Below are 18350 nucleotides of genomic sequence, written 5' to 3'. Positions count from 1 at the left end.
GGACTATAGTTTAAAAAAAACCTATGAACAAATTCCTATGCACACTGCACATATCTTATTTTGAAGTAAAAAAACAAAACGGGAACAAATACAATATTTGTATTTGCATGTGGCCCGCGGGCCGTAGTTTGAGGACCCCTGGTTTACACCCTTCTTGGGGTTGATTCTAAAACTGGACTCGAATGCTGCTGGCCCACAGGTGAGCAGGGAGGCCTGAGTTTGCATCTCTGTGTGAAGGGGGAGAACAGACCAGCTCCTCAGATAAGACAAGGTGTAGGACGGGCATGTACACCAGGGAAATGGAGCCGTGTGATGGCTACTCAACATCCTCTATTCAAAATGCACAGCCTGTGCTGAAGCAGAATTAACACAAGTGCCCCTTATAGTAATTTCTGATCACAGCTTGAAGGTGAAAGATCAAGACACAAGCCAGCGTGGGTGATTAAAAGGGTTACGTGGATTTGGTCCAGATATGTAAATACCTTCTCTAGTATTTTCATCTGACTGCAGGATGCAACTGAGAGCCGCTGGATCACGTGTTAGCTGTGCTTTAAATTACTGACCCCCAACCACACGCCTCCTCCTCCGGGATGTTGAGCCCTGGAGGGGAGAAGGTTTGAGATTACACTCTCTCCGGAGAGTCTGAAAGGGTACAGATCCTAGATTCTTAATTAAGTGGCTTCATAAATTTTGGAGACCAGATAAACATAAGGTAAAGTTAGTATTTTGTTACAAAAATAAGAATCCTAACCAAAGATGTCACAACCCTGCTGAAATACAGGACGAGGCCACAAAGGTCCCTCCCCATAAAGCCAGGCTTCCTGCAGGCATGGTGTCCGGAGGGCCGACTGTCACAGTCATTACTTTTTACAACAATCCTGCGAGGTGGAAACTGTTTCTCAGGTTCTACCGATTCAGAAACTGAAGCTGGGGCTCAGAGGAATTTGCCAGAGGTCACGGAGCCGGAAGTAGCCACGGGAGGATCGAAATGTCAAGCTGTCTGCCTCTAAATGTGGTATTTCGCCCATTGTGTCACCTGGCCTCCGTGGGCCTCAGTGTGGTGAGTACATACAAGGTCACGTAACGGACATATAATAACATAATTACGAAGCTCTGGGGCTTCATCGGGCTGCCCTGTGAGCAAAGTCAGGTCTCGGCTGAAAAAAGATTTAAAAACCAGTTTTCCAGAAAAATAGACCCTGATCTGTGGCACTGCCAATTCCCAAGGTGTAAATACTCCCACTGCGGCATAGGCACAAGCTCCAATGACCACTGGGTCTAGAGGACTTGTTCCCAGGTGGTCGTCTCCAAGAAAGTCTACTTGCACCTGTAGCTCCTCAGTGACCAGGGAAATTCCATATTTTCCTTACATTGCATCGCCTCCACCACCACCTACCTTACCTTTTAATTTCACTTCATAATTTGAGCCATTTCTGGAAAAGGAAAGGGAAGGGAGAGAATGGACTACATATGGACCAATGCAAGTAAATCGAGGTCACAGGAAATCCCATCTTGGAAAGCCAGAGCAACCTTAAAACGCCTCCATAGTGACTTTATCTTCAACACATACCTGTGCCCAGATCTACTGCGTTTGAACCTGATATTGATTACATATGACTGCTCAACATTAAAATCAAACTGCTTACTTTTCTATTAGGTCTGTAATATCTCAGAAATGAATAATTTTTTTAATCTTTGTTTAAGAAGTGGTAGGAGTTGAATAAATGCTTGTTACTATTAGCAATTTCACCTTCTAAGAAAATACCTTAGAGGTATTATTTCTGCCTTTTAAATATAAAAAAAAAACACTTCTGGTTGGAGATGGTGGGTTAAATACGTGCCTTAGCAATGTTCTTTACTGCAATCCTAATAAGATGACAATAAGAGGTTTTTAAGAGGACACAGGCTCGCAAGGCCAAAGGAAACATGGCAGGAAGTAAACGCAGCGCCGTTTTGGAAGCTGGAACCAGGATGGTGAGTGTTAAGTAACTTAGATCCAAAAAAGACGAGTCTCAAGCTAGTGATGGGCAAAGCTGCGAACAGCCCAGGTTACACCTCAACACCCCACAAAGGCTCAAGAACTGACGGCACCGGGTACCTCGGGAAGTGGGGGTGACGGTGGAGCTGAACCAAGGGGACTGGCTGGAATCCTGTTTATGAAGCAGTTAGAGCTCTGCCCTTTCTCTGCTCCAGGTGAGTCCACCTCCACCTGGCAGGGGCTAAGGGTTTAGCCTCCGAGAGGATAAAACCCAGGGTCTCTAGACTAGAACCCATTAGGACAGTGGTTCTCAACCTGTGGGTCGTGACCCCTTTGGCAGTTGAACAACCCTTTCACAGGGGTCGCCTAAGACCATCCTGCATATCAGATATTTACATTACAATTCATAACAGTAGCAACATTACAGTTATGAAGTAGCAACGAAAATCATTGTATGGTTGGGTCACAATATGAGGAACTGTATTTAAAGGGCCAGAAGGTTGAGAACCACTGCATTATGCGAAGTTAGGCGAAGGGAACTCATAAAGCAGCAATTCAGCCCAACTTTACATAATAATCTGAGGTCTCCCTGACTCCTTCCTCTCCGCTCCCAGAAAACTAGAAGCTAACATTTTTTCGGGGTGATCTGAACAACCCCAAAGAAAAGAGCTAAGGAAATGTTTTAAATGGCTCCTCCAGGTCACCCTACAGGTACAACCCTCCCAGGCCTAACTTACCACCACCCTACTTACCAACACCCAACTTACCACACCCAACTTACCAACACCCAACTTACCAACACCCAACTTACCAACACCCAACTTACCAACACCCAACTTACCAACACCCAACTTACCAACACCCAACTTACCAACACCCAACTTACCAACACCCAACTTACCAACACCCAACTTACCAACACCCAACTTACCAACACCCAACTTACCAACACCCAACTTACCAACACCCAACTTACCAACACCCAACTTACCAACACCCAACTTACCAACACCCAACTTACCAACACCCAACTTACCAACACCCAACTTACCAACACCCAACTTACCAACACCCAACTTACCAACACCCAACTTACCAACACCCAACTTACCAACACCCAACTTACCAACACCCAACTTACCAACACCCAACTTACCAACACCCAACTTACCAACACCCAACTTACCAACACCCAACTTACCAACACCCAACTTACCAACACCCAACTTACCAACACCCAACTTACCAACACCCAACTTACCAACACCCAACTTACCAACACCCAACTTACCAACACCCAACTTACCAACACCCAACTTACCAACACCCAACTTACCAACACCCAACTTACCAACACCCAACTTACCAACACCCAACTTACCAACACCACCACCCAACTTACCAACACCTAATTTACCACCACCTAACTTACCACCACCCAACTACCAACAACAACTTACCAACACCCAACTTACCAACACCTAACTTTCCACCACCTAACAAAAATAGTTTCAATCTCATGGAGCCAATGAAAGGGTTTTAGGGACTCTAATCATTCATTAAGCACACTTTGAGAACTGCTGTAATAGGCAATCTAAAGCTAAATAAATCGATAGTAAATCAAAAACTAAATAAATGAAAAGAATGGCATGATCTGAAGGTAAACATCAGTGAACCTCTGCAGGCAGGAGGCGCCAGCACTCCCAGCGGTGGGCGGTGTCTCCCGTGTCATCTTGGCGAGTGATGGACTCTCACTTACGTGTCAATTGGATTTTGAAAACTAACACAAAAGACAATTTTTAAAAATTTAAACACCCTAAGTAACTGCAGCATTCCTTCAAAATGTAATTTACTGCTTCACATATTCAAGGGATTAGAACAACCCTTCAAAGGATAAACACAATTATGTACAATGAGCTTGAAATATAATCCCATTTTTAATATAGACGGAAGGTAAGCGATAGCTCTTTGTCAGCCAATTCCTGCAATAAAGGATAAATCATAACCTTTCCCGTGAAGCCAGGAGGGCTGAGTGTGTGTGCACGTGTGAGTGTGTGTGTGTGTGTGTGTGTGTGCATGTGAGTGTGCGCACGTGTGAGTGTGTGCATGTGAGTGTGTGCATGTGTGTGTGCACATGTGTGGTGCACATGTATGTACATGTGTGCATGTGAGTGTGTGCATGTTGAGTGTGTGCACATGTGTGCATGTGAGTGTGTGCACCATAGACGGAAGGTAAGCGATAGCTCTTTGTCAGCCAATTCCTGCAATAAAGGATAAATCATAACCTTTCCCGTGAAGCCAGGAGGGCTGAGTGTGTGTGCACGTGTATGTATGTGTGTGTGCATGTGGGTGTGTGCATGTGTGTGCATGTGAGTGTGCATGTGTGTGCACATGTGTGCATGTGTATGCACGTGTGAGTGTGTGTGCATGTGAGTGAGTGTGCATGAAGTAGACTGCTGTGAAATCTTGAATGATCAAGCCCCAGATGTGACAGGAACTGAACTTCCTCCTCCCATCCGAGCAGGAATGCATCCCTGGATACGCTTTCTTGCAGACTGTAAGCCTAACTCCAGCGGCGGCTCCACCAGTCCAAGGGCCGCTGCCCGCCGCTCCAGGTCACCTCAGAGGAGATGGGCAAGTACGCGATGCGGGCACACTTCAAGGCCAAAGTGGCTTTCCTGTGCGCAGGCCCCAAGTTCAGAACCAACCCCTGGATCTCACATCCCCCCTCCCGGACAGTGGCACCTCGAGCAGCACTCCTGGTAGAAACCGAATCCTAGACGGACGAAACTGAAGGTCAGGCTCCCAGCAGTGAAGGAGGGAGCGAGAGGAGGCCATCCTCTGCCCGGGAGGCAGTCTCGGCATCACCCCGCCAAGATGACAGCTCGCTCCTCACGGGAGGCGGGCGGCAGGTGTGGCCGGAACCCGGACCGGCTCAGTCCCTTCGTGGTGGAAATACATCGGACCAGGTTCATTAACACAGTCGTTATCTCGGCAGTTTTCAGACCCGGCGGTCAATGCGAACAGCGTCACGTGTGCAAGACACAAGGAAAAAGAGCAAATCTGTGCCCATCGGGACTGTGACATCTCTGTGACTGTGACATCTCTGTGACTGGGCATTTAAAGCAGCTGGGGGTTTTTTAATTGATAATTAAAGGTACATAATCCTACTAGTCATTTTAGTCTCATTTTTCAAAGAAAGAAATCTTTTAAATCTATTTCATATACTTTTCTACTCCTTCACAAAGCACATCTCTGTGACTGTGACATCTCTGTGACTGGGCATTGAAAGCAGCTGTTTGTTTGTTTTTAATTAATAATTAAAGGTGCATAATTCTATTAGTCATTTTAGTCTCATTTTTCAAAGAAAAAAATCTTTTAAATCTATTTCCTATATTTTTCTACTCCTTCACAAAGTATCAACCCAGAAAGAGAGTTATTATGTAAATCTTGGAAAGTGGTTTTCTTATAGTATCACAAAACCACCAAAAGGCTCATAGCATGGGCCTTTCTCCTGTAAGACTGCATCTCACCAAATACTGAGAGTGAACATTATGTGCGAGGGTCCACGTCACGACTGGAAACGCCTCCGGTCTCATGACATGAGCAGCAAAGGGCCACCAGGGAGAGAGGCGTGGCTTCTTAACTCCAGGCTTCAAAACGGCCTATTCTGCCTCAAAAACAGAGGAACAGATTCAACCGAAGTTGGTAACGGCAGACCAGGACCCTGGCCACTTCCTGCGGGAATGACCCGAGGCCGAGTGGGCAGAAGAGGAGAAAGTGGAACCTGAACTTGGTCTTTGACGCCTCCCCTTCTGCCCGGGTCCACACCAAGGCCAGGTCCCTAGGGGAGGTGGCGGGCAGCCCTGCCTGCTGCTAGCACCGTGCATGCCAGGGACGCTGGGAGATATTATTAAAGGTGGGATCATGCCCGGCCGGCGTGGCTCAGGGGTTGAGCATTAACCTATGAACCAGGAGGTCAGGGTTCGATTCCCAGTCGGGGCCCATGCTCAGGTTGCGGGCTCAATCCCCAGTAGGGGACTTGCAGGAGGCAGCTGATCCATGGTTCTCTCTCATCAGTAATGTTTCTCCCTCTCTCTCTCCCTCTCCCTTCCTCTCTGAAATCAATAAAGATATTTTTTTAAGGTGGAATCAAGAGCTAGGCTGGGTAACACAGCCTCTACTTCAGCCACTGGTACAGACTTACTATTATCTCTGGATTACTGCTCAGATAAAAGTCCATCTAAGTCATAGTCACGAAACAACCCACAGTGAGCTGCATGTTTCCTGATCCCTGGATGGAACGCATCCCTGGCTCCTACCCTATTTCCCCCCAGCCTGGCGTCTGTGCGTCTGTCCTGGCACTGACCCCAGTCTGTCCTGCATGGGGCTAAGCCTCACTGACTGAATGAGCTTCTTCAACTGAACTCCTTCTCCTCCCAGGTCAGAGGGACCGAATGAGTGGGGACATCTCATAGGTCAAGCTGAGGAAGTCACCCATCACTCAGCTCATCAATGGGCAGCTCAAGAAGGAGGCTGTTCAAGGCGGACATGGTGCTCACGCGGGTCTCACAGCCAGGTCAACGGGTCCCTGTGACCCCGCGGTGTTTGGGGACACCGAGAGCAGGGTGGGGGCGGGGCGGGCAAGGGTCTTCCGCTTTGGGTGGTCAAAGGTTAGTGCTCCGTAGCTGCAACCCGCTGGGCAGCAGGAGCCCTGAGCCCACCACCAGCAGCGTGGGCCACAGCTCTGCCCTCCATCAAGGGCACGGGGGTCACTGCCACCTTCCTGCACACACACCCCTGGGAGCCCTCCGCACCCCACGCCCACACAGCAGCTCAGGAAAGGAGAGAGGAGTTGGCCACGCTTCACTGGCTCCGACACCGACACTCTGACAACAGGCAAAGTCCCCCTCAGGCCTAACACACGAGCTCTGTGTCCCCAGGGACCGGACAGCGCCCGGCTCGGACGCTGGCTGCGCGGATGAATAAATGGAGGGCCGTCTCCAGGGCGGTCACAGCACAGTCACTGCTTCCCACGTCTAGGCACTGACCAGACAGCGACAGAGGAGAAAACGTGGAGCCAGCCCCGAAAGGCCTGGGTCCTGAAGAACTAGCTGCACGAGCCTCTCTTACCCACCTAGTCTCACCCACTCCCTCCTCACCCTCACCCACCTCACCCTCACCCACCTCACCTATACCCACCTCACCCTCACCTACCTCCTGTACACAGTGCAGCCTCGCCTCCAACCCTCTGACCCTCAGCACGTCTGCCTCTGGACCCGAGGGCCCCGCAGACGGCCGCGCCCATGCATTCAATCCCGAGCCTCCTGGGAGCCTGGCTGTTCCCTCAGGGAGTGGAGGGCGTGGGCCCCAGCCTGAGGCAGCCGTGCCTCCCTGGGCACCTGCAGCCCATCGAAGTCGCCGTCCAGAGAAAGTGCAATCTGTCCTGGGAGGGCAAACAACCTGCTGTCTGCACCAGACACCCAACCCCCACCTCGGCTGGCTGGCGCCGTGCCCTGGGGCTGAGGCCGCAGGGCGGGGCCTGCAGGAGCTGCATTCGTACACTCATCACAGCCGATCGCTGCACACGGAGCCACCTCCGCCTCCTGGGTCCCGTCCCCACTAGGCCCAGGGTCTGCGTGCTGCCCAGGGGTGTGTCCCTCGCCTGCAAACGTGCTCCGGCTGCAGGAAGGGCAGACGGCCACACTCTACACCCTGAAGTAGCCCAGGTGCCCATTCTGTAGAATTTCTCAGTCTGGGATGTCATTTTGCAAGTGTGTGTGTGTGTGTGTGTGTGTGTGTGTGTGTGTGTAACTTCACTTAAAGCCAGTGCTTAGAACTCAAAACAATATTTTAGAATGAATGGGCTTAATCCTCCCAGTACTCTTACTATTTAATTGGGACACTGATACTAGAGCAGAGGATACTGAAGTTTTGTGTGGTCAAATGTGACCACGCGAGCCCAGCCGGCGTGGCTCAGTGGTGGAGCATCAACCTGTGAACTGGGAGGTCAGGGTTCGATTCCCGGTTGGGGCACATGCCTGGGTTGGGGGCTCGATTCCCAGTGGGGGGCATGCAGGAGGCAGCCGGTCCATGATTCTCTCTCATCATGGATGTTCCTGTCTCTCTCTCCCTCTCCCTTCCTCTCTGAAATCAATAAAAACATACATTTTTAAACGTGACCACGTGAGCCAGATTTCTCATGCAGAACGGATGTTCCCTCCACTGCACCAACCCCGGTGCTACCTCCACCGCAGATCTGCTCAGACGGCGGCGGCCTCGCTGCAGGATCTGGGCAGGACGTGGAATTTAAACGCACATCACTGCGGTACAGGAAGACCCCGCGGGGTGGTGCGCACAACAGTGCATGCAGATGCCGTGTTATAATGTATACCTGGACGTTACAAGTATTAGCCAGCGCTCCCCCAATAAATGTCAACTTAGACAGACCCCGTTAGTGCCAGGAGAGGCCCTGTGCCCGTGAGCGAGGGCTTGTCTCCTAGACGGCGGCATTGCCAACAGCGTTTTTAGGGGGTTGGGCCCCTCTTTGTCTCACGCTTTGTCCCCACGGCCTCTCCCACTGGTTCTTACATTGGGAAGACGCCCCTGACTCCTCTGGGTCTCGAGCCATGTGAACCTGGGTTGACTAAAGCAAGATGGCGCTCCAAGTTCCTGAACTGAGGGTCACAGCGTCAGACACGTGCCAAGCATTGGCCATTCACTGTCTCCTGTCATCTCCATGGCAGCTGAACTTTCCAGGAGAAAACGCAGGCTCATCACATTAGGGCGCCGGCTGGAGGCCACGGGGAGCAGGGGGGGCTCTTGTTGTTCCTGGTGCGTGAGCAGCGCGTGCGGCCTGACCCCACATCGAGTCCTCCTCATTGGAGACGTGGGTGGAACCACCGATGACTATCAGCCTCAGACTTTGTAAAATAACTCTGCGTACTTGGTCATTTAAAGCAGCAGTAGCTGTGTCACCCCTGAGCCAGCCCCCAGCGGACAGTGGGGACTCCTTGGTTCTGTACCCCAACTCTCTAGAGAACGCAAACGTTTTGCCCGAAGAAACCGAGACTGGGGAGGATGGCTCAAGCGAGAGAGGGTGCGGGAAGCTATGGAAGACAAGAGGTGCCTGTGAAAGACAGTCTACATCTAGAGCAGGGGTGGGGAATGTCCGGCCCGCGGGCTGGGTGAGGCCCACAAAACCATTGGGTCCGGCCCTGCCAAGGCGTTAGGGGTGAGTGAATTTAATGTTTGACCAAATAAGCAGGCTAGTTTTCAAGCTGATAATGTTGTATGGCCCTCGAATGATGTGATGAATATCCAAGTGGCCCTGGGCAGGATAAAGGTTCCCCACCCTGATCTAGAGAATCTCCTCTGACCAGCCCTCGAAAGCTGTGATCACTGACCCTGGCGGCTCCACCAAGGCCTGGGGCCCAGCCCCTGACATTCTGATGGAGTAGGTCTGGGTGTGGCTTAGGCACTGGCGTTTTCTTTTTATTTTATTTTTTTAATTTTTATTGATTTCAGAGAGGAAGGGAGAGGGAGAGAGAGAGAGAAACATCAATGATGAGAGAGAATCATCAACTGGCTGCCTCCTACACACCCCACACTGGGGATTGAGCCGACAACCCAGGCTTGTGTCCCTGACCAGAATCGAACCCAGGACCCTTCAGTCCACAGGCTGACGCTCCATCCACTGAGCAACACCAGCCAGGGCCACTGGTATTTCCTTAACGCTCCCAGGTAACTGGTGTGCACCCGAGGGTGAGGATTCCTCTGGCTGCCTCCTACACACCCCACACTGGGGATTGAGCAGACACCCCAGGCATGTGTCCCTGACCAGAATCGAAACCAGGACCCTTCAGTCCACAGGCTGACGCTCCATCCACTGAGCGACACCAGCCAGGGCCACTGGTATTTCCTTAACGCTCCGAGGTAACTGGTGTGCACCCAAGGGTGAGGATTCCCGCTGCCTGGCAAGGGAAAGCCCATTACCCCGCTCCAAAACCCTCAGTGACCGCCTCCTGCCGACCAGCTTCAAACGTGATCCCAGTAACACATTTTGCTCCACAATTTCCCAGCGCTTTCCATGCACAGGATCCTCGTGATGGTGACGTGATCGGGGCGGTTCTAGGAAAGACCATGCCCCTGGCAAGGGAAAGCCCATTACCCCGCTCCAAAACCCCCAGTGACCGTCTCCTGCCGACCAGCTTCAAAAGTGATCCCAGTAACACATTTTGCTCAACAATTTCCCAAGCTCTTTCCATGCACAGGATCCTCGCGATGGTGAAGTGATCGGGGCGGTTCTAGGAAAGACCATGCACCAGGTCAGAAGAGCCTGCAGGGAGGATGAGCTTACTTCCCTACAAGTTCAAGTCCCTCTGCGCCGCCCTCCCCCGCACCCCCTCATGTGGAGTGCTTTCTGCGGTTCCCACAGCATGAGCCTTACATGGCGCTAATTGCTAGCTACAGTGGAGAGGGCTGCGGCCTGCGTGTTATGATGCTGTGACAACAGGGAAGTCTGAGACCACGGAAAGCCAGCCGTGCAGGGAGTCACCCCTCATTCTGTGGAGGCGCCCAAATGAAATGATCTGACTTGCTAATGTGCTGTCTGACCCACAGGGCCCTGCCGCTGGTGGGCGGGACGCACAGCCCGGTCCTGGCCACACCGCAGGTTCTGCAGCACCTCCTCGGGCCGCACCCCTCATCCAGCGTCTCCTGCCCAGCTGTTCAGCTACCAATGCCTGCCAGGGGCCTGGGTCCCTATGGCGGCTGAGGCAGATTACCACAGGCTCTGCAGCTTCAAAGCATGCAAATGCAGTCTCTATGCGTAGAGTTATACAGGTCGCAAGTCCGAGTGGGTCAGAGGGCTGTTCTGGGGGCTCAAGAGAGACGCCAATTCCTTGACGTTTCCAGCTTCCAGAGCAGGGATGGGGAACGTCCAGGCCAAGGGCCACATAAGGCCAGCAAACTCATGTGGCCTGGCCCTGCCAAGGCATTAGGAGTGAGTGGATTTAACCTTTGACCAAATACAGCAGGCTCATTTCTAAGCTGATAATGTTGTATGGCCCTCGAATGATGTTATAAATATCCAAATGGCCCTGGGCAGGAAAAAGGTTCACCCCACTGGTGGACAGGCCGCCTTCACCCCTTGGCTGCTGGCCCCGTCCTCCAGCTTCAGAGCCAGCAGCGTGGCCTCTTGCCCTTTTCTGCTCTCTGCTGTCATGCTCACACTGCCTCTCTGACCTCCCCGCCTCCCTCTTATAAGGGCCTTCATGGTTGTAGCAGATCTACCTGGATAACCCAGAATGGTCTCCCCATCTCCAAGTCCTCAACTTAATCACACCTGCCAAACACCCCCCTGACAATGCACAGGGGGTCAGGACAGGAATGTCTGGGGGGGCCTTGTTCAGCCTCCCACACCAGGGCAACGGCCAGAGAAACACTTTCTGACATTTCCTGATGACGTTTGTGGGTTCCCTTCCGACCGCGGCCCTGCCTCGGGGATGTGATAACCCCTTTGGAATTCCACCGGAGCAGCACTTCCTTGAGAAGTCCTGTCTGCGACCGAATACACAACTGATTCCTTTTCTTGAGCCCATGGTTTGTCATGAAGCATAAGGATAAATAACTCCCTTGACCTTCTATAAACAGGACAAAACAAAACCCATGATGCTAAAAAAAGGCCTTCTGATGTCACATCTGCAGACTGGGACATCTCCTGCCCTGGCTGGACAGAAGCAGCACCGAGGGGGCAGCAGACGGACACACCGGGGCCGGAAGCGGAAGGGAGCTTGTGTATTTCAGAGGACAGACGGCCGAGCAAAGGACATGAATGGGAATTCTCTGCTCCTGGCCCACGGCAAGTACCTGGCCCTGCTCCTCCTCGACACGTGGCTCAGCCAGGACAGCCAGCGCACAGGGGCACCGTGTACCCTGGACATCGGCTGCTTCTGGGCTCCGTGAGTCCATCACAAACAAGGGCTCTGAGTCCAGAGCACGAGCTGCCTCCCTGAGGCTCGCCTGTCTTTCCAGCACTAGGAGGTCCTCCAGAAAAAGAGCCAGCACTTGCCCAGCTGGTGTTGCTCAGTGGTTGAACGTTGACCTATGAACCAGGAGGTCACAGTTCAATTCCCAATCAGGGCATATGTCCAGGTTGCGAGCTCGATCTCCAGTGTGGGGCGTGCAGGAGGCAGCCGATCAGTGATTCTCTCTCATCATTGATGTTCCCCTCTCTCTCCCTCTCCCTTCCTCTCTGAAATCAATAAAAATATTTTTTAATAAAGGGGCAGCACCATGTCCCCCCCAGGCCTCCGACCACTTCAGAGCAAGGCCTGCCTGGTCCTGCGGAAGCCCCACGGCTTAGCAAACTCGGGTGGCTTCTGGTTGGTGCTGCTGCCGCGTCCCTCTTGCTCACACATCTTGAAGAGTAACCTCTCCTAATGCCCGTGCTTTCTAGACACAATGCATTTCTAAAGATGTAATAGAGACACTCCCTCCCTGACTTCAGCCGGAGTTCAGTCTAGCATTTCCTGGGCCCTGGATTCCCACGGGTGCTTGGTGAGAAAGCAGGGTCATTTTCACCAAAGCCAATTCCCTCGCTCGAGGAATGCACGCTGAATGATCCATATGGATTTGTGACTCACGAATTAATCTAGCATCTTCTTGAATTTTCTTGATAAGGTCAATTTATCAAAACCCTATGAAACAAAGTACTTCTACCCTTTCAAATCTCCCTGGATTGAGTGTGGCATCAAAATTCTATTCATTGCAACCAGAGACTTATTGAGTATCCTCAAGGGTACTTTGGGTTAAAGATTAGCTTGGCGCCAACTAACTGGTGGTTTCCACCAAAAGTCTTAGGGTCCGAATAGATTTTTTTGGCCTGCAATTTCTTCCCAAAATCTAGGGCCCAGCATAAGAAAGACCTTTCATGTTTCCCTGAGACTGAAGCTTTCTCTAACGAGCACCCAGTTTTACACATTTAGCTGCTGGGAGGGACATGAGAATAAAATGGACCCACTTCCTCAGTGAGCCTGTGATCCAGCAGAAGAGACTAAACCAAGATTCAGGAAACTGAACAAAAGCAACTTCCTCTCTCTCAGCCTCGGGGTTCTCCTCTAGCGAATGAGGGGGTTGAAATAGGCAATCCACATCAGTATCCCTGCCTTATACTTTATAAAAGTTTCATTTTTTTCTTAATTGTCCTCCACAATAGTCGTACAAGGTAGGGATTTCATAGGAAGAAAACAGACTAAGATGTTAAGCTACTAAACTGTGGTTCAACACCTGGCGGGGCCGTGGACTTGAACGAGGCATCCACTCCTCCATCCTACAGGAGTGGATGCTGTCATTCTGTGACTCTGGAACCTTCTATGATGCTGAGTGTTATGTATACAGTCTTTCCTGCAGTTTATTTACTGTGATGAGTGGAAAGCAGGCAAAAGCAGCTGCCCTTCAAAACCAGTTAATGTATGGCTGACTATAAGGAACTAATCAGTCAAAACTCATGAGGTCCATGAAGGTTCTAGAGCAAGCATGTCAAACTCGCGGCCCGCGGGCCACATGCCTCGTTTATTTGGCCCGTGTTAGCCTTTGAGTTTGGCATGCTTGTTCTAGAGCCTTTTCTGCTTTCACGTTTGCACACAGACTGTGGCAGATGTCTGCAAGCTCACAGAAGGAAGTCTTTCTTCGGAAGCTGATCACAGATGGTTGCCCGGTGCTGTGGGTAATGGGGCTCGATGGCTTGAGAGCCTCCTATCGCCCACACACAGGTTCCCCTGCTCACTATTACAAACCCGTCCCAGTCTTTGCCATCCTCCTTAAAAGGTCAAAGGGCAGTGTCCTTTCCTCCTGCTTCTCAGGCCCGGGCTGTGAGTGAGGAGCAGCACCCCAGCAGTGACAGAGCCTGGGTCCTCTCTGCCCGGGACCGGCCCTGGCACCGCCCCAGCGGGCCAGCTTTTACAAAGAGCAGCAAGACCCTGCACTCTACGAACTGATGCCTGGTTACATAAATTAGGCCACAGTCACAGAATGGATAGTATTCATATAATGGAATATTGTGCTACCATTAGATCGTATTTTAGCAAAATAGAGGACGCCGTGGGAAAATGCACCCAGTATATCCAGCAAAAAGCAGATCACAGAATGGGACGTGATCACTATTTTACCAATTATGGGTATACAGAGGACTTGGAGGAAATAGACCCAAATGTTACACCATCTATTTCTGGGGGATGTTGATTTTTAAAGTCTTATTTGAACTTTTTCATATATTTTTTTATTTTGTTTTACCACAGACATGGGTTACTTTTTGTCATTTTCAAAACAGCCTGTTTTAAAATTACAAACGGAAGAGGCATGTTATTCACCAACGGGAAGAAGCTCTTCTGCTCCTGCCCTCGACGGTCAAGTTCAAGCTCTCGACCGCAAAGCCACCCAGGGTGCCACTGGCTCCTCATTATACTCATCCCCACAGCCCAGGAAGTTCTGCCCGAAAGTGAAGTGGCAGCCGGGCCCCTGCAGGTTAAAATAGGAGCCCTTTTATTTGGGGTGCGTGTCTGCAAAGGAGCCACCCCGGAAATGCAGTGGGCAGCAGGTAGCTCTGGGGGCGCCGGGAGCAGCCATGTAGGGGAACCCCTTCCTCTCGGCAGGAGAGAGCTGGTCTTGCTTCTGTCACTAACTGTGGCCACAGGCCATTCGACTTCAAATTCAAAAGAAAAGCTGACATCTGCCCTGCCCCCCTCGTAGGCCTGTTCTAGGGTTCAACACAATCCTGGGTACGCTGTATGTTGTAAGCTACGAACCACCCAGTGAATCAATGTCTGCCCATCCAAGAATGTGTACTTCTTAAGATAATGATCTATGCTCCCAATTTTTATTTTTATTGCAAGAAATCACGAGAAGCGATCTATATTCCCTCTTGGACTCTAGAAAAGTTATCAGGAAGTTCATCGGCCACGTTGAACTCATGTATGTTTCCCTATACCTGTGCCCCGTGAACAAAAACGACGCTCTGTGTCCACTCAACTTGCTGCTTGCTTCTCTTGGGCACATGGACGGACTGACTCTCCCAGGCTCCCCGGAGGGAAGGTGGGGCCAGGAGCCTGGGCTCTTGCCACTGGAAAGTGGATGGACGTTGACGACACCCTTCCAGGCTGGGCCCCCAGCCTCCCTGTGAGAGCCTCCACACTCCCTCTTCCCTGCTTGCTGCTTCGTATACCGGGTGCATTTTCCCATGCCATTATCTATTTTGCTGAAATGCGATGTCTAATGGTAGCGTAATATTCCATTATATAAGTACTACCCATTATAGGAATGGGTCCTAATTTATGTGACCAGGCATCGGTTCGCAGAGTTTAGGGTTTTGCTGTTCTACGTAAAATGGTCTGTGCACATCCTTCTACCCAGGTCCTGGCTGGTTGTGCGAGATCTGGCGGAAGGCTCTGAGGCCCCAAGGCCCCTGCAACATGTTAGCATGTTAGGTAGGGGAGCCTGAGCCCCTACATCTCAGTGGAAGGCCACCCCCCAAACACCAATACAACAGAGATATGAGAAATACATACCCCGAGCTCATCTGTTACACCAGTTATCTTCCCTGACTGATACACTGCATGACCCTGGGCACCTCGCACTCCACAGTGACAGTCAACGCTTTCGCAGGGGACAAAGGGAACACATACAGCAAACCCAACCCTCGTCCAACAGAAAACTCAGCCAAGAAAAATTAAGAGAATTTGTTTCGGTTCCTTGGCAGATTTAAGACCTGCTCTCTTATTCCTATAGGAAAACTTGGGAGTGTGTGCTAACTTGTCTTGCTTCTGTCACTAACTGTGGCCACAGGCCATTCAACTTCAAATTCAAAAGAAAAGTTGACATCTGCCCCGCCCCCCTCGTAGGCCTGTTCTAGGGTTTAACACAATCCTGGGTACGCTGTATGTTGTAAGCTACGAACCACCCAGTGAATCAATGTCTGCCCGCCCAAGAATGTGTACTTCTTAAGATAATGATCCATGCTCCCCATTTTTTTTTTGCAAGAAATCACGAGAAGCGATCTATATTTCCTCTCGCACTCTAGAAAAGTTACCAGGAAGCTTATCGGCCACAGTGAACTCATTTATGTTTCCCTGTACCTGTGCCCCGTGAACAAAAACGACGCTCTGTGTCCACTCAACTTGCTGCTTGCTTCTCTTGGGCACATGGACGGACTGACTCTCCCAGGCTCCCCGGAGGGAAGGTGGGGCCAGGAGCCTGGGCTCTTGCCACTGGAAAGTGGATGGACGTTAACGACACCCTTCCAGGCTGGGCCCCCAGCCTCCCTGTGAGAGCCTCCACACTCCCTCTTCCCTGCTTGCTGCTTCGTATACCGGGTGCATTTTCCCATGCCATTATCTATTTTGCTGAAATGCGATGTCTAATGGTAGCGTAATATTCCATTATATAAGTACTACCCATTATAGGAATGGGTCCTAATTTATGTGACCAGGCATCGGTTCGCAGAGTTTAGGGTTTTGCTGTTCTACGTAAAATGGTCTGTGCACATCCTTCTACCCAGGTCCTGGGGGGACCAGGCAGGGGGGCGGGCTGCAGCCGCCCCGGGACTGGGCCTTCGTGCCCGCCTCCTACGCCTCCTCCAACTACGCGGCCTTCGTCACCAGCAAGCACAACGGCAAACCCAACAGCCTCGGCGTCAGCAATGGGGCCGAGAAGAAGAGTGTGTCCCCCACCCATCAGGCCAAGGTCAGCCTCCAGATGGCCACCAGCCCCAGCAACGGGAACATCCTCAACGCCGTGGCCATCCAGGCTCACCAGTACCTGGATGGCACCTGGTCCCTGTCAAGAACCAACGGGGTCACCCTGTACCCCTACCAGGTGAGTAGCCCCTGAGCAAGGCAGAGCAGGGCTGGTTGGAGTCAAAGCAGAGAAGTGGGCAGGTGACGCTGCCTTTCTCCACTCTTGTGCTTCTGGAAACTCCCAAGCTCAGAGCCTGATGCTTCCACGTGGCCCCCGTGGACATTGCTAACCACGGATAAAACACGTGAGAAGCCACTGACCCACGATAACACTCTGCTTCCATTGTCCACAGTGTCTACAGGACGTGTAGACTCCCTTCCCAACCTCTCCCACCTGAGGGACCATAACCCTTTGCTGTTTGCCGTGAGGTTTCCACACGTGTTTCCACTTTGGTCATTATCTTTTCTCAGTTGCTTACATTAGCACAGACCCCAAGTTTTCCTATAGCAGTGATTCTCAACCTTGGCTGCACATTAGAATCACCTGGGAATCTTTTTAAAATCCTGACTTCTGGGCCTCATCCAGAATGTGACCCTGGGCACCTCTCACTCCATCCAGAATGAGGCCCAGACATCAGGATTTTAAAAAGATTCCCAGGTGATTCTAATGTGCAGCCAAGGTTGAGAATCACTGCTATAGGAAAACTTGGGGTCTGTGCTAATGTAAGCAACTGAGAAAAGATAATGACCAAAGTGGAAACACGTGTGGAAACCTCACGGCAAACAGCAAAGGGTTATGGTCCCTCAGATGGGAGAGGTTGGGAAGGGAGTCTACACGTCCTGTAGACACTGTGGACAATGGAAGCAGAGTGTTATCGTGGGTCAGTGGCTTCTCACGTGTTTTATCCGTGGTTAGCAATGTCCACGGGGGCCACGTGGAAGCATCAGGCTCTGAGCTTGGGAGTTTCCAGAAGCACAAGAGTGGAGAAAGGCAGCGTCACCTGCCCACTTCTCTGCTTTGACTCCAACCAGCCCTGCTCTGCCTTGCTCAGGGGCTACTCACCTGGTAGGGGTACAGGGTGACCCCGTTGGTTCTTGACAGGGACCAGGTGCCATCCAGGTACTGGTGAGCCTGGATGGCCACGGCGTTGAGGATGTTCCCGTTGCTGGGGCTGGTGGCCATCTGGAGGCTGACCTTGGCCTGATGGGTGGGGGACACACTCTTCTTCTCGGCCCCATTGCTGACGCCGAGGCTGTTGGGTTTGCCGTTGTGCTTGCTGGTGACGAAGGCCGCGTAGTTGGAGGAGGCGTAGGAGGCGGGCACGAAGGCCCAGTCCTGGTTGTGCGAGATCTGGCGGAAGGCTCTGAGGCCCCTGCAACATGTTGGCATGTTAGGTAAGGGAGCCTGAGTCCCTACATCTCAGTGGAAGGTCATGCTGGGCAGGGGTGGGGGCGAGCCGGGGGAGCCGTCGTAGTGCTCGCTGCCCGCCGCCTGCTCCAAGGTCACCACCATCTGGATGGCCTCCTGCTTCAGCTGGTTCAGGTGCGTCGCACAAATGTCACAGCGGTTGTCCCTGTCATTCCAGGCCTTCCGGGTGGTGTTGGGGACCTGCAGCTTGTCGTGGATGACAGCCGAGAAG

At 51.6% G+C, this 18350-nt stretch overlaps 1 protein-coding gene across 1 annotated transcript in view; it reads right to left on the bottom strand.

The window, feature by feature from the left end:
- Positions 1-18100, bottom strand: part of KIF26B (kinesin family member 26B) — a 236260-nt gene extending 218160 nt beyond the window's left edge. The window contains exon 1 of the mRNA XM_014528243.1: positions 17774-18100. Within this exon, the coding sequence (XP_014383729.1) occupies positions 17774-18100 (327 nt within the window). The remainder of the gene's footprint in view (positions 1-17773) is intronic.
- Positions 18101-18350: the final 250 nt, after the last annotated feature.

Source organism: Myotis brandtii, unplaced genomic scaffold (genome assembly GCF_000412655.1).
Source record: "Myotis brandtii unplaced genomic scaffold, ASM41265v1 scaffold627, whole genome shotgun sequence".
NCBI lineage: Eukaryota > Metazoa > Chordata > Mammalia > Chiroptera > Vespertilionidae > Myotis > Myotis brandtii.
This window is presented reverse-complemented; position numbering and strand designations above follow the sequence as displayed.